This window comes from Neopsephotus bourkii, unplaced genomic scaffold (genome assembly GCF_033783945.1).
Source record: "Neopsephotus bourkii isolate Nb327-2 ecotype Australia unplaced genomic scaffold, CSIRO-AGI_Nbou_v1 NB_1080, whole genome shotgun sequence".
NCBI lineage: Eukaryota > Metazoa > Chordata > Aves > Psittaciformes > Psittacidae > Neopsephotus > Neopsephotus bourkii.
The window spans coordinates 1,232,470-1,248,671 of NW_026901568.1; the positions used below are offsets into that span (position 1 = coordinate 1,232,470).

At 41.7% G+C, this 16,202-nt stretch overlaps 1 protein-coding gene and 1 long non-coding RNA gene across 19 annotated transcripts in view; one reads left to right on the top strand and one right to left on the bottom strand.

Moving 5' to 3' along the window:
* The window catches only part of LOC133216978 (uncharacterized), a 185,881-nt gene that overhangs the window by 114,086 nt on the left and 55,593 nt on the right, over positions 1–16,202 (top strand). The gene's annotated exons all lie outside the window — the stretch shown is intronic.
* Positions 1–16,202, bottom strand: part of FOXP1 (forkhead box P1) — a 386,028-nt gene that overhangs the window by 55,582 nt on the left and 314,244 nt on the right. For all 18 annotated transcript variants that reach the window (XM_061362086.1, XM_061362097.1, XM_061362096.1 and 15 more), the window contains 2 exons: positions 13,665–13,824; positions 7,254–7,458 (listed from right to left, as the gene is read on the bottom strand). In XM_061362086.1, the coding sequence (XP_061218070.1) occupies positions 7,254–7,458; positions 13,665–13,824 (365 nt within the window). The remainder of the gene's footprint in view (positions 1–7,253; positions 7,459–13,664; positions 13,825–16,202) is intronic.

Below are 16,202 nucleotides of genomic sequence, written 5' to 3' on the forward strand. Positions count from 1 at the left end.
CACAAACCCCAATGACCAAATTTCAGTGTGCATCTTGCTGCTTTGGAAATATAACCCTGTCTTGGTGACAAAAATAGAGCCCCAGATTAACACAAGATGTCAGAAAAGGAGGGAGAAGGGAGAAGAGGTTTGAGCAGTACTTAGCTGCTCTACGAAGAGATTTTCCCCTTTCCAAACTGCAAGAAAAAAAAGGATGCCAAAAAAAAAAGTAAAGTAAAATAAACTGAATTAAAGAAAAACAGTTGTAAAGTGAATGTTACAACCTGGGAAAAATGATGTCATTTTATTGAGAAACTCTTTTTTTTTCCATTAAACCACAGTGAAACGGATAAAGTTTATAAGCTTAATGGTGGAGTTTTACTTTAAATGCTACTCAATACCTTAGCAATACGATATAACATGATCTAACAGCTGTCATACTAACTGCTCAATTTTTATTGAACAGCAGAGAAAATAGTCACACAAAAATCTCCTAACTTCTCCTCTACTTTTATGGCATTTTCAAGGGTGTTTCTTTTCCACTCTCAGGCTGTGATACGTATGATAAAAAAAATACCACAGCTCTTCATTAGCTCCGGGCTCAGCTGTTTAGGAATCAGATCCCCTGAGCAAATGGTAAGGGAGGACAACTTGCACACAGGAGGAAATAAAAAGAAACAGGAATCCACGGTGCAGTAAAACAGAAACAGGTCCCTTTTTAAGACTACTACATAAACACCTCTAATAAAAGAAGAGGACAAATTTTCATTGGACTTCAAGTATTTAGACAGGAATGTTTTAGTAAAAGTTTAACTGCAAAGTGCATGCAATTAACAGAAAGCCATCAGCTATTTCTCTGGTATGCAAAAATAGCATTAAGCTGTATTAAATGCACGTGTAAGTATCTCAGTTGCAAGAAAAGGGAGGAGATATGCAAAGCACTCAGATATCAAACAATGATCTGTTGGCCAGATGGAGGAATAAAACAATACATATGCTAAAATTTGGAAAAGTTCTGTTAGGCGTCTGCCAAGGCTCACCCGATCTATTTTAAGTGCTTTTTGATACATTAGCTTAGTGTTTGGAGTTGTACAACTGATGGTTATTACACAGGACCAGAAAGCAGTGAAGTGTTGGCGTGCTGCAGCTCCCCAGTGCCGGGGCAGCTCCCAAGTGTCAAACACAGCACCCTTATTCAGCACAGGGACGCACCAAGCAATCCCACACTGGTTAGCTTTGCATCTTTTGTAGGGAAAACCAAATAAAATAAACGAGAAATAATTTTACAAGGTTCAGGGAAACAAGTCTTTGAAAAGCATAATTTGATTAAGGAGCTCCTGGGCAGACTGAGGAGCAATGGTGTTACACAACTGATCTAGCAGCAGGTTTCCCAAAAACGCAAGTGCGGCAGCAGACGTGGTGTGGGCAATGTGAAGGACACCACACACCCCGCCTTGGAAACACCAGTAATAAGAAGTGCCGCCTGATAAGGCTTAAAACTGAAAGTTAGCAACTCCAGGTCTGAGGCACGGCTGGTGTTTTTTCAAAGCTGATTACAGAGAGAAGTGACTCAGACAGGGGAGCACAGCGTAACTGCTGGTGATTTGTCAGGAGAGCGAGTGCTAACAGATCAGGTAGTGCGATGCTCTGGGTTGTACCTGCACATAATAAATGGAGATGGCTGGGCTAGTGCCCTGCTCTGGCTGTCACAGCATCACCATCACCAAACAGACTGACCAGCCCCGAAGCCATCACACCCATACCAGGTGAAATGAGACAGAGAAGCCACGCTGCTGATGGTTTATCGAATGTACAGATGAGCATCGAGGCTCGGCTCGAGTCTCCAACTCCAACCTGGCTCTGCAGTGAGGAAGCTGCACAGAGGCACCCGAGCTGCTCAGACCATAGGTAACAACATCAGGGACATGACGGGGTTTGTGTACATGGAGTAATTAAATACCTTCTGGGAGGAAAGCCCCCAGGAACCCCGTTTCTTAAGAAAGAATGGATATGAAGTAACCTAATCTAACAAAACTCTGCTGATGGTAAATTATAACGAGCTAAAATCAACCGCACGGCGCAAATGAGAGGAGTCGACAGGGATGAGCAGATTTCATGCTGGCACCAGTGCAGAACGAATACCAGGGACTACATGGAGAGAGGTAGGCCAAGAGAGGATCAGGCCCACGGAGCATATGAACTGCAGGCTGAACTGTTTCATCTCGAGCATTAATAATGGACCAAAGTCTGTAATTCTTAATTGTGCTGAATCCTAATGCCTTCATCTAAGGGCCTTGGGATTTTGATAGAGGATCAGCTGGCATGGAAGATAACAACAGTAAAACACAACGCATTAAGCCTAACCAGCAGATCAATGGTCTGCCATGCCATTCCTCTCACTTCCCTTCAGAGCCTTCCCCAGATTCCTTCCTCCTGTGATACTGGTGAGAAAATGTCATTTAAAAATCCCTTTGTTTATTAGGTTTTCCTATGAGATGGGTGTTTGCATATGTGGAAGGACAAGACTCAAGCATGGATGGAAAGGGTATAAAGACAAGGGACAAACATGGGACTGCTGGCAGATGGACAAAGGTCTCTTAGACATGCAAGCCTATACCTCCAACTCTTCACCTCTTGCAAATACATGTGTTTCCTAAATGAGTATGCCTGGACTTTCAACACCTCACTGGTTTGCATACAGCCTCCACCATCCTGTTGCTGCCACAGTCAAAGAACAACGCCACAGGATGAGATCAGCACAACATAGGTGCCTGCACCACTCCAAAGCACACCCAGACATCCTGGTTCAAGCCCAAGCTGGAGCAACCTCTGGTCACTGCAAAAGGCCAATGAATTCTGCACTGTTCTGCTTTTCCAAACCATCCCACATAGGGCACATTCCCAAGCATGCAGGTTTTGGGATGCCCACTGCACATCAGGTTATAAAGTTAGCGCTAACCTGAAGTGACCGGGTATTTGTTTTGCTGTTTTACTTAAAGAAATTAATCTAGCTTCCCCCAAATAAGATGCAGTGGAACGAGACGGAAAGCGGGTTCTGTCCTTGACATCTCTACGCACAGCAGATGTACTTAACTAGCTCCTGTTACTTATTTATTTACTTGTGTAGAGAAAATGCTTCCTGCTGAAGAAACCCAAATGCTGATAAGATGATGAGAGGTTTGCATGCTGGTTGATGGTCTCACTTTCGTTTATCCTGAGCGAATACAAGTATCTATAACTAAGTATTTCCCTTAGGGTACTGATGACTGAGGTATGTTTATTGCATTGAGTGAATTTATATATATAATCAGCACAATAAACATTATTAAATTGTCTGAGTAAAATCAAAGCATGAAACACACAGTCAGTGCTGAATTCTAATGATGCTGAATGCCCATGATTGCACGGGGAAAGGATCTTAACAAGCCTTGATTTGAGCTTTGGCATCCGCCTCACAAATCACACGAAATGTTCCCTCTTTAATAGTGCTGAATATTGATAAATGTCTCTGCACGGCACAACAGGGAAGTTGGTCTCTATTGGCAATCTTTACCAAAGTGTGTTTTTTCCTTCTCTACACTCAAGGGTTTACCCTGAATGATTTAATTATAATTTTCCTTGTGTAAGACAAATTAAAGAGGAGAGTAGGAGTGTCATACCAAAGCAGATTATTTATCTCCTTAACAGATTGCTGTGCACCAAACCCCAGAGCTGCTGCTGCCGCTACTTACAGAAACTGGGCAAAATGTGGGACAAAAGCATAGATGTAATATACATTTGAAGCCCAAACGAATGAAAGCATTAACCCATTCTTTCCAGTTGGAAATTGTTCCATTCTTGTGAAAGCCACACACACAGAGCAAAAAGAAACCAAGAGAAGCAACACGATGCTCCCTAGCCCCTCCCCAGGATGCCTCCTGCTTTTGAATGTGGTTTTGCTTTTCAAACACCCTGAGGTGACTCTGGCCAAGCGCCTGCCACTTGCTTTTTGCCACAAAGGAGAACTTCTGCTCCAAGCATGGCAGCTCCACAGTGGCCAGCATCACCAGTGACACCAAGAGCTGTATCCCTGCAGCCTGCGCAGGACTGAAGCTATGCTGTGAGTACCATGAGGCTGGGCTGGCAGCACAGTGCCCTGTGGGCATACCAAGCAGCCAAGGACCTTTTCCTGGTATTTTAAGCCCTGTGTTTATAACCAAAGCGTGCTTTTACCCCAGATGTACTGCAGAGCTGCTGCTCAGCTGCTCACTTTTATGCAGGTCAGCCAAGTGCCTCCTGTCTTGCAGGTCTGCAGCAGTCTCCCAGCCCGATCTGTGGGATCAGGAACCCTGTAAAACACAGCTGAACTATCCCAGTGACATGTGCCAGAGATGACAGTGATGATAGTAACTCCCACATAACCAACTTGCCTCCTGCAGCCCACTCCTTCTCAAAAGCCCGAGAGGAAGGGGGAGAAAACAGCTTTACAACACACCCTAAAAGTTAATGTTACCTGTATATGATTATTTATTGCTGCTGGGCAGTCGTTATGATGTGGCTGTGCTTAACTGTTAGGACACTTACAGCTTTTACTACGTGTTTTTATTGTTGCTTAAATCTAAATAAATAGCTCTTGGTTATACCAAGAGCAAAGCTCACAGCCAGTTGCAAAGAAGGTGCAGGAATGAGAGGGGGGAAACCATAACCCAAAATCCTGCCCTGCTGAGCCCAAGCTGTGGGGTTGTATGATGGGAGGTGAAAGGGCTGATATCTCCCTTGTAAGCCCTTCCAACATCCCCATCTGACGCAAGCTTGGGCTAGGACCACCTCCACGTGCCCCCTGTATTTGCAGACTCAGTTGTTGTGCTGGACCAGCTGGGTTCAAGAACATACATGGATTTCAGTGGAAGTCTAACAAACTCATGCTCCCACCAGACCCATGACGTTTTCTAATCTTAATCTTTGCAAGCAAAAACACTACCAAGCCCTGCTCATGCCTGTGCTCACATTTCTGTAAATACACTAAAATTCCACCTTCTGTGAGCCTTCAAATCTGTATCTGATGGCAGAGCACAGCTACTCTTTCCTCACTGCTCACACACCACCCCGAACTCCCTGCCTGTAGATAAATATCCTTTCAGAAAGGAAACCAGTGCAACACATCTCAACAAGAGGAGTTTCTGTGTCATATGAAATCCAGGCAGGCACCACAGTGCCTGATGAGACTGCAAAAAAAACCCTTAAGTGCATCAGTAGGCATTCTTCTGCATGTAGTCTCCTGCTCTACTTAAGGATAAAGATGTAATTCAATCACTGCAGCAAATGGATAGTATAAACCCTCCATGTACCAAACAGAGGCAAGATAAAGCAAAATCTGTGGCTCTCTTATTTGTAATCCTAAATGCACCTATTTTTATATTTTGATATTGTAGTAGAGAACTCAGTGGATATTTAAGAAAAGTACAATGGCAGGCTTTTAACAATGCAGTTATCAATTCAAGCACAGAGGATTTTAAGTGTTCTAACCTAAAAGAAAACCTCAAACAATACAAATGGCAAGTTTATGCTTTCCTTATTAATTTATTTGGAACTGGACTAATAAAAACTTATGTATCACCTTGTTTGTAGATTCCAGTTGCCTCCAGGCCACAATTACAGGACTCAGACACATGGATTTACAGTCTGCTGAATAGCATACATAGAGAAAATTCTTACTTCAGAACAGATTCCTGTATTGCCACTGCATTTCAAGCTAAACAGCAATGGCATACTGTTTCCTCACTTAGACTGCCATTAGCAGACAGTACATGCCTTTATTTTGTGAAAGAAGATTCACTGCATGGGTTTTTATTTTATATACTCAGTGAGAAAAACATAGATAAAAAATTTATTGAAAAGTCATAAACCCATCTTGTTCAGCTCCGTATGCAGCAAAAAGGGAATTTAATTGTTTAATAAACATCAAATTGTTTTTAGTATCCCATGTAAGTCTTCATGAAAACCATGTCCTTGACACTTGCATGCATTATAAATGTATACGCTGATGTTCCCCCACATGTCCTTGCAATGGATATAAAATGACGCCTTACACACACAGCAGTTCTTTCAACAGTGGGTGTGCTCGCCTTTAAAATCTATCTATTCCCAACAGCACTATTTTCTTAATACTAGAAAGATATAAGAGGTATTTATACAGCTTCCCTATCAATCTACTTTCAGACCACCAGAAATATAAACTCTATGGCTTAAAAATTCCATTAGCCTCTTTCTAATGAATGAAAGGAGGACAGAAAGACAAAGCCATCAGTTTCTATAAAATCCAGCTTTCACTAGTGTCTGCTCTAACATTTCTAGATGGGCAAAGGGACTCTCCTGAATGCAAAGAAGCACTGCCCTCCTCGCTGCGCCCATGCTGCTCACACGCTCTCAGAGACCCTTCTCCTCCTTCTCCACAGCCAGCAGTGATGCTGAGGCTGCAGCAGGAGCTGGTACCCACGGCCTGAGTTCCTGGGACCGTCTCTGTCTCACTGTAAGCAAAAGTTATGTTGTTAGACATGCCTCAGTGAAATCTGGGGGTGTGAAGAAACAAACCTGCAATAAAGCATCCTTTGGAATAAAGCAGAGCCTGCGCCGAGAAGCACGTCAACAGACAACCCCTGATTTAAGCCACTTCTTGTAACAATGGCAAGCTTAGCAAGTATAAATTAACTCACACTTTAAAAAGCCAAACAACACCAGTTACCTAATTTTATCAGCACTTAAAAATATAAAAAAAAAAAATCTACTTTGTTTTAAAGAAATGTGGTGAACTCAAGCATATCCTGTCACATGAAAGCAGGTAAATACGGGGGGGGGGAAGGAACATGTTAGACAAGAAAGGGCACTGAAATTTGGCAGATAAACAGGTGGTGAAACAGCCTGTACTGACCAACAGATTTCATGCCTCACCTCCAGCCTGCAAATCCAAAATGCATCAAATTGCAACACCACCCGTGATGCAAAACTCAAAAAACCCAGCTTACGCCCTTTACACTTCTCCCAGTATGCTTATCCAATGCACTACTAATTAGCTAATTGTGCCCACATTGATCCAATTAACAAGCCATACAGATCTGAACAAAAGGAGCATATTCTGCCCAGTGGAGACTCTATTCAACCACGCCAAAACCAGACAGAGAAAGACGTGGAGGACAAAACCGAGGCCAAGGCGGTTGGCCACTGCTCCCAATGATTCTGCCATCATTTCAGCACACTCTCCAGAGATGCTCCCGGGTGGAAACCCCACCAGCACCTACCTCTCCCGTTTAGGAGTGTGGACCGATAGCTGTCCATTAGTTGAGGCGTGTGGGTTGATGATTAAGGAGGTCTTAGACGGCGCGGAGGAGGAGACACAGGTGGTGGACAGGTCCAGGCTGCTGTGGTTGTTGCTGGCTGCCTCCTCCGCTGTGTGCGAGCTTGTCACTTCCTTCCAGAGCTGCTGCAGTTCTGTTGGAATCATGCCTGAAACAAACAAATTGGATAATTAAATCAATTAACAGCTAATTCGGCCGTCTTCAAACAGTAATTAAATCAAAGAGTCAGTAAACAAAGCCTAGTGTTAGGTTTGTGTGTGTGTGGTTTTGCACATGTATTTTTTTCAATAGCTAACGTCTAATATTAAACACTGCGCGATGCTGCTGAATATTCTCATATGCCACCTGCGATACCTGTGTAATGCAAGATGCAGGCTATGGGTAGGGGAACCCACACAACACAACACCACATACACGCACTGCATTGATTATTATTATTTTATGAGATTTTTAGACAAGAAGCCCCACTTCCAGGTCCCTACTGAGGCAGAAATCCCTGTGAGCTCACAGCCAGGCCAACAGCAAAGGTGGCCAAAGGTTACTCTGCAGTCAGCTGGAGAAATTTGTTATCTTATTTTCTTTTTTTTGTTACGATTTTTTATTTTTTTAAGGAAAGTGAATACTTTCTAACCTCTTTTTAAAAGAAAAGAAGGTCTTAGGGAAAAAAAAATACTCAGCTTTATTATTATGACAACATGAACCACAATATGACTAATTTTGTACTTAAGTTTTAAATGATGACAAATAGCTTTGTTATTAAATACAGTTTTTATTAATCACTTTTAGACATAAATTATGAATTCATATTGTCTTCCTGAAATGCTGTTCAAATTTTAACAGTCAAATTGATTATACTATGATTATTTCATTAACACACCTATCTTTCTCATTAATTTTGGTTTCTCGAACTGCTCACTTAATTGATGGATGTGTCTACTGAAAAACTGTATAACTTTCTACACAAGTAACACTATTATTACTGTCATTTCTTAGATCAATGCTAATGAGCCATTCATAAGTAAAATGAAAACATAAAATAAGCTTCAAGAAATCATAATAATAAAAAATATGTATTTTTGTATGGTGTCAAAATGGACACCAGGTTTAGTACACAGCATTCAGTAAGTAATACAAGCAAAAACTTTGCAAACTTCCAGGCTGGAAGAGGAGCTGCACGCGTCAGCATGACACAGGCTCAAACTGAGATCATGCTTTTGGATAAAGCTTATGTTTGTGACATGATCAAACAAGTCAAGTTGCTCTCACTGAAGACTAGCTCAAGTGCTCTTTCAGAGAAGGCCATGGGAAAAAATTAGCAGTAGAGACGCATCACTTAAATATTCAGGGTAAAACAGATTAACAAGAGCCAGTGTCTGTGTGTTTTTAAAGAGGTTTCTCATCACTGTGCTCCCAGATCCATCACTGGGATAACTGTTCATTGTTTCACCATATTGTAGCACCAGAGCTATCCTAAGGAAACCTGCCATTTTCTGAGTGTACAGCAGCAGCTCACACAGGCACGTATCTCACCAAACCTAAGGTATCGAAATAAAAAAGGCAATATGCATTATATTCATTTGAAACACATAATAAAAAATGCCAAGGTCTAAATTTAATTTATTTTTGTCATTTAGAATACAATGGATAGATAATCATCTCAACGTGATCAGCCAAACATCTTTACTTTGCTAAACTGTTAAAGATTTTAATTATGCTAGCTTTGGAGAGCACTGGTCTAATGAGGCGATAGACTCCAGAGAATCTAAGTGGTTAAGAACTGTGAAATGAGTCTGATAGGATTTTTTTATATTCACCGTGGATCGTTTGCATATCAAAGAGGAGTAAATTATTGCACGACAGACCAATAACCTTCCCCGCCTTTCTGAGAGTAGCATTAACAAAAACAGTCGGTCTCCAGTAACGGTTCACTACAAAAAAATGTTAAAATCCTTAAGTATCTGCAATTAATATATATTATGAAAAAAGGCTTCAATTTATACATTAAGCGATCAGCTATTCTTCGGACACATCCGTTTCTCTAAAGCCACGTCATTTGCCTCTCATCAGACCCAAATGCCAATTACATTCTGATGGATTTTGTCCCAAATGAGCATTTAGTTATTAAACATATTCAATTATTACTTGTCCCTTGAAATGAAACCTCTGAGCAAATTAAACAAAGACAAAGGTCAGTACACAAGCCTGTGTCCTGTTTTGCTGTGTCGGGCTATTATTTTCAAACACCTTGCGAAGTGACAGTGTGGGATGTATTTTTAGCCAACATGCTTGACAGGACTGTCTGCACACTAACAATTACCTGGGAGCACGGCTGACCCTTACACCACTGTTTACTCAATTGAAACAATAGTGAATAGACTTGTCTGTTGATAACATATTGATAGGAGACCATATGAGTCGACACCTATTTTTATTTTCCAGAATAAGCAAATAGGGAAAGAATAACTGGCCTTTTTTTCACTTCTTTTTCTTTTCTTTTTTTTTTTTGCCACCACTCCCTTATCTGGGTTTCTGCAGGTTTTTAATTAGAGGCTGGCTGGCATCCCCTCTCCCTGTTCCCCTTTCTCCTCTCCCCTTCCCATCTCCTCCTGGACACTTCTGGATCTACTAATGCTTTATTTATGCAAGGAAAAGCTTGCAAGTGTTACAGCTGTTAAAATACATACACACAATACTTATACCTACATACACTTTTATATTTATATGCAGATCTCCTAGAAGTCAATAAAAAGCTGTTTGGTCTAACTTCCTATATAACTGGAGCTTGTACTAGTACTAGTGATAACTATACCAAATACTGAAAGTAAAACAAAATATACCCAACTGTGTGGTGAAAGAATGCTGAGGTAATAAGGAGGATTTCAGGCTGGGTGATGTTAATTTAAGGAGCTAAGTGTGATGTCATCTTCATCTGCACACAATCATCACTTTAAAATGACAACATCAATTAATTGATAAAATGAAATCTAGAAAAAGCCCTTCTCCTCCTTCCACAAATTTCGTTCTTTTAGTATAATTCTAGAGAGAATTCCTACCAAGCCTGTCAAACTGGGCAGCTGAAAGGTGTGCTCATTACTCACCCAGCAAAATGGTTAAATAAAATAATAGAACAAATGGTAAAAGCAAGTCAAATAGATCCAAGAACACTTGCAATAAATTATGTAATTTACCATTTAACAGTTTCATTTTAACTGCGAGAGCTAAATTCCAAGTCAGATTCCCAGAACTGTGCTGCAATTACCCGAGATCACTGCTGCTGGTGCTGCAACTGCCTACATACCAGAGCGGGACTGAGCCCTGAAACTGCCAAATCCACGGGAGCAATCAGGCACCCAGATGTCTCAGTCCTATTATTTTCACTCACGGGTGATCTGAAGTGCGATTTGCAGTTTCATTTTGCAGCCACTAAAGATCCAGCTCTCACAGCTCAGAACAGTGCTGAAATGCGGTTTATTTTTAAATTGCCACTATGTACAGATGTAAAATCTAGATTATAGATGTGTCTAAATACAAAGCAGCAAAGATTACACAAATATAATATTAAAGGATGTGGTATTTTGTGTAAGACAATGGGCGAGCACTAAAAACTAAAATGAAACTAAAATCCTGCTTTAAACAATGTATTAGTTCTGAAAACATAACAAAAATATCACTTACGAAGCAGCATTCTCTCCTTAGAAGCATTTATTACTATTGCAGATACTTAAGAATGAATAAAAGCAAAATGCTTTTAACCAAATTCACAGCTACATTTACTAAGGGGATGAGGTTGTTTTGTATGCACACTTACAGTGTATGTCTCAGTCTTGCAAACTGTTCTGAAAATAAAAGGGTATGGTGTATGTAATTCTTTCTTTACACTAAGAAGTGTCCATTACCAATTATTTTAAACTATAGCCCTGGCTCTTCATTGCATTTTTCAGCACAACTTGTCCCTTTGATTATGAAAGAAAATGTAGGCACAGGTTTAAAAAATGTATGTTGTGGGGACAGTTGACAGATTACTGCTCACGGAACTCAATTTCCCAACCCCAGGTATCACCAGCTCAAAGACAAACAGAGTTGCTCAACCTCTTTGTGTCCTTGTACCTCCATACCCAGGTGACCATGTTCAAGCAAGCAGAAAGTTGATTTAAACCTCATAACGACATCAGTTTTAAGCCATCGTCTCTCTGATAAAGAAAAATAAAATATCATGCTGTACTGCACCCTGCCTGAATTCTCAAGTTACTCCTTCCTCCCTCCACCAGCCCCCGCTTGCGCCTCCCCCAATGCTCACAACTCATTTCCCTGCAAGAACCAGCCCTTTCTCCTTATGTTTATGTCGTCTTCAGCGTGCAAGTCAGCACCCCTTAGGTTTTAAATACGCTTCATCGTGAGGACTAATAGTTACACTACCCTGCTAACCATATCAATCAATGCCATGACTGCTGAATTACCTACTGGTGTCTCCGATGTGTTACTGCACAGATTACACTTCATGCATCACCACATTCATTTCTTTCACATTACACATGAGCGTGTCTTGTCACTGCCCAATTGCCCTCCTTTGGACAGCTTAACTGATGTACTATACAATGAACCTTACCGAGAAAACTTAATAGTATAGGAGCTGTGGGAAAAATTAGAAAGGTTGAAGCCTGAGTCCGGGGGGTTTGTGGGAACACCCTGGGATGCTTCCAACAATAAATCTGAAGCATAATTAACACACGATACAACATTCTGCAATTATAAATGGCATTTTATCTACGTGCCCTTTTTCCTAGACTCGTTTCATGCCTTCTCCCCATGAGACCGTGTATCGACAGTGACTGACCAGCTACCACCCCACGCCTGACCCTGCAGCTCCAAGCCAGGCACCACCTTCCTAAACATCTGCCTCGACTCATGCACAGGACTAGTCTAGACCTGGTGTCCAGCTTTGGGATGATGTAAAAGCTAAACTGAGTCTCACAGACAGAGGTGGTAGGTCCCAAAACTTAGCCTTTTAAAACAGGGACTCAAATTCCTTTGTGGAGCTGGCAAAAATAAGCCTAAGTAAAACATGCCAGCCGCACACAAAGCACTCCTCAGTTTTGTTTCCATTTACCCATAGAAGTTAATATTCTCCAGCTACCTCACTCTCCTTTTTGCAGCTACAGACACACAAAAAAGGAAGGTGAAAAACAGAAGCAATTTTGTCCTCTCCCCCCCATTTAACTGTATAGAGCTGAACGTAAATTCATTACATGGTTTAGCAACTAGTAGCAGCCCTAAGGCTGCTCTGAAGAGCCCAAGTCATTCAGCCTGAGCTGACTCAAGTTGCTGAGGTGGATGTTTAAATTTGTTATGGAGCAAGGGAACAAAAAGGCATGATCATTCAGAAATACCAACATCACGGTTGAAAGACCTGGTCTTCCCTGAGACATGCCAACTTTGAACAGGTTACCTTAACCACTGCAGCCAGAGCTCAACCAAAGCTGTTAAAATATCCCAAGCCTTGCGGAAAAGCCTAGTTTAATACAGGAAGTAAATTCAAGCCCAATAGGAAAAGAGAATAAAACCCCCAGGCTATGATCACTATCAGAAATACAGAGATTAAGTAGTTATTGCTTTCAATGTATCAATATCTTAAAAGAAAAATAAAAATAGGGATTTCAGCAAAGCAGTAACTTCTGGCAGAGTGCAGGGTGAATAAAGATGTAGGAGGATCTAATTGTCAACACCACCATTAAAATTAAACGGCGTTAATCTCAATTTGCCTCAGTGTGGAGGGAGGAATGAAGCTATGATGCACACAGGCAGTGAAATGAGGGCCATGTAAACAGGCATGGAGAGAAGACACTGCCACCCCTCCCTCCCAGCTGCTGCAAAGGGCAATCCAATTTCTACAGCTCGGCAGCGTGCAGATCAGAGCTGCTCTGCGCCCGGCTCTTTGCCAGGCTGGAACCAGAAAGAGCCCAAATAGCACATTTAAAGAAGGAAAAGCTGCTCTCACGCTACCTTAAGCCATGAACTGAGCACCAAGAATCGATTAAGATGCCTCCTGTGAAGGATATGAAGCCCAGATGTGTACAACCAGCAGCTTCAAGTCCACCAGACTGGCTACAGTTGTGCAAATCGCGTCTGAACTCCAAACTGCCTGCCTCCCGCTAGCCAGAGCTGTCCATGATTTCATCACTGCCCTTCTCAAGAAATACCTCTATAATGCCTGCCCTGCCTGTCAGGGTTTTTCTGTGTTTATTATTTTATGAGCCTATGAGATCTGTCTCTGTCTTACTGGGTGACAATTCTGTGTGTGTGCACGCATGCTATCGCTTTGCCAGACACCCGGCCACTCCCAAACCCCTCACCAACCTTGTGCAAGGGGCTGCAAAGGCAGAGTAGGCTGGCCAGGCTGGATCGTCAGCAGGCCCTGACGCTGCAAAGACAGGAGGTGCTGCTGTTGCAACTGCTGCATCTGTAAGAGTTGCTGCTGGAAGGCCAACTGCTGCGTAGCCACCTGCTGTTGCTGGGGCTGGAAGAGAAAAGATGCACATTTGTCAATACAAAGCAAAGCGCTAACAGAGGGTTTACAGGGCTCCTCGTCTCAACACCCTTCAACTGCGGATCACAGTCACCCACTATCAAGGCAAGCTAGTAAGCCCACCACCCCGTATGAAAGACCCCAAGGCACAGGGCTGCAGTCGATTCCCACCTCCAGCGGTTGCTTTCATCCTACCCAAATCTTTCCTCTCATCCCAACTAACAATGTATGCAGCATCTCCTGATCCACATGGTCAAGTTTTACCCCAGAAGCGGCTGTGTTTCAGTGGTGGGTAAAGCAAACGCTGCTGGCAGCTCTTAAAAGTCCTGTGTAATTCTGAGGCAAAGAACATGTATAACTTGAGAACCACACCGCACCATCACATCACACTTAGATGTAATGAAAAACAACCCTGCGCTGTGCTCTGCCTGCTTCATCCATCAAGCCCCACAATACTCTGTTATGTTTGGAATAGTCTGTGCTGTGTTTAAGGCTGCTACTTCTGCACTTTGAAAATTTTAATTATTCTCACTAGAAAGAAGATGGAGCTGCTTTACTCCACAGGGATGTGAACTCTGAACCTCCGAGGTGTAAGAGAACATGTTGCTTTTCTCACTACTGTACCCAGAGAAGCTTTTAACTACTCTGTTTATCACTTCTGACATAAATAAATGAGAAAAAATCAGACCTTTGAAGAAGAAAAACTTCATCTAATATTGTTAATTAGCCATGACAAACGATGAAATAACATTGTAAATCTTTCATAGAAACAGCCACTAGATTTTAATTACACACATTCATAATTTAGCAAACAACATCTTACTTGAATGTGAGTGTTTAATATGTACAGTACTTCAGGCTTCAGAGTCCTTAATTTTGTGCAGTTAAGGAAGCCTCTAGGTTCTGCTTCCATGCTCATCTCGTATTTTATTTGCTTTGTTCTTTAAAACCCATGAAAGGCTTTGCATTTTGATAAATATCTTTTTATTTATTGTACAATGACAGGAGGAAAACTTTTGTTGTGTAAAACATCAATACATCATGCCAGTGTTTAGCAGTACCTTGTGCTAGCCAAAAAAAATTAATGTAGATTTCCTTAGTAATTATCTGAGTGATAGAAAGATAATACAGTGCAGCAGTACAATAAATAGAAGGAAATTATCTAATATCCCTAATCTGCTAGGAATCATATCAAGGTGGAGGTCTTATACACATTATGGCTAACAACTATGGAAAGAAAAATTAACTCTTTCCGTAACAAACCTGCATACTTTCACAAACAAACCCCAGCCAGACCCCAAGCTTTCTGTCACCCTTCCCTGACACCAAGCCAAAGCATCGCTGGCCCCATTCCCTACTGGTGACAAGCTGGGAAAGAACTCCACCAGAGCTACAGGAACAGGACTGATGGGCACAGCCAGGGGGTTGTCCCCCACCTTCTTTTACCACCGTGCCACATCAACCTTAATAGGGAAACCGTGTACCCACAACCGTACTGACAGTCTACCTGACAGTAAGTCAGTCTGTCTACTGACAGTAAGTCAGTCTATTTATCTTATTTATAAAATCAATTTCTTTCCAAAGGAAATCTAGGACTTCAAGAACACAGTTAAACAAACAAATGTTTAGATGTTCTGAACCTTGGAGAGTTTTCATTTCTTTGCAACAGCTTGCTCAGACAGATCCAGCTGCTGCAACTATCTGCAACAGCACCAGATGAATGTAGGCCCTAGCAACAGTTACATCAGGAGCTATTGTTTGCCTCCATAAATATTCATTTTGTAAATATATTTTTATATATAATAAATGGTATTACATAAAAATCTAGTTACAGTAAGCTGTGTTTTACCCATTTGCCATCTGACAGTAAAGTTAGCATGCTCTTTTTTTAAGAAAACCAATAACCTTTATATAAATTGATGCCCATAGTTGTCTTCTCAGCTATCCTAAGAAAAACTCTTGAACACTCTCTACTTTGAAAAGCCAGGATATAAAAGTATACAAGGCCCATTGTCCAAGAAAGAATTTAAAAGCAAGACACATTGCCAAACTGTGCTCCCCACCCAGTTACCAAACACAGGATACAAGGCAGTTTGTTTACTTCTCACAATTGAATGCATACAAAAAAGGTCTCAGTGCAGTCCTGTTGTCAGGTCAGTAGTCAGTGTTAAAATGCTGAAATATCCTGATAAAACTTGCATTTTTGATCCCCTCCCTAAAGCTTCTGTCAAAGGTCTGTTTTCCTTTCTTAGGTTACTCCCTACTGCCTAACATAAACTGTCACAACTGCCGGAGGACAAACGGCCCTGTTCGGCACACTGCCCGCTCCGTCCAGCGCCACGGCACACAGCAGGATCCTTCTGCAGCTC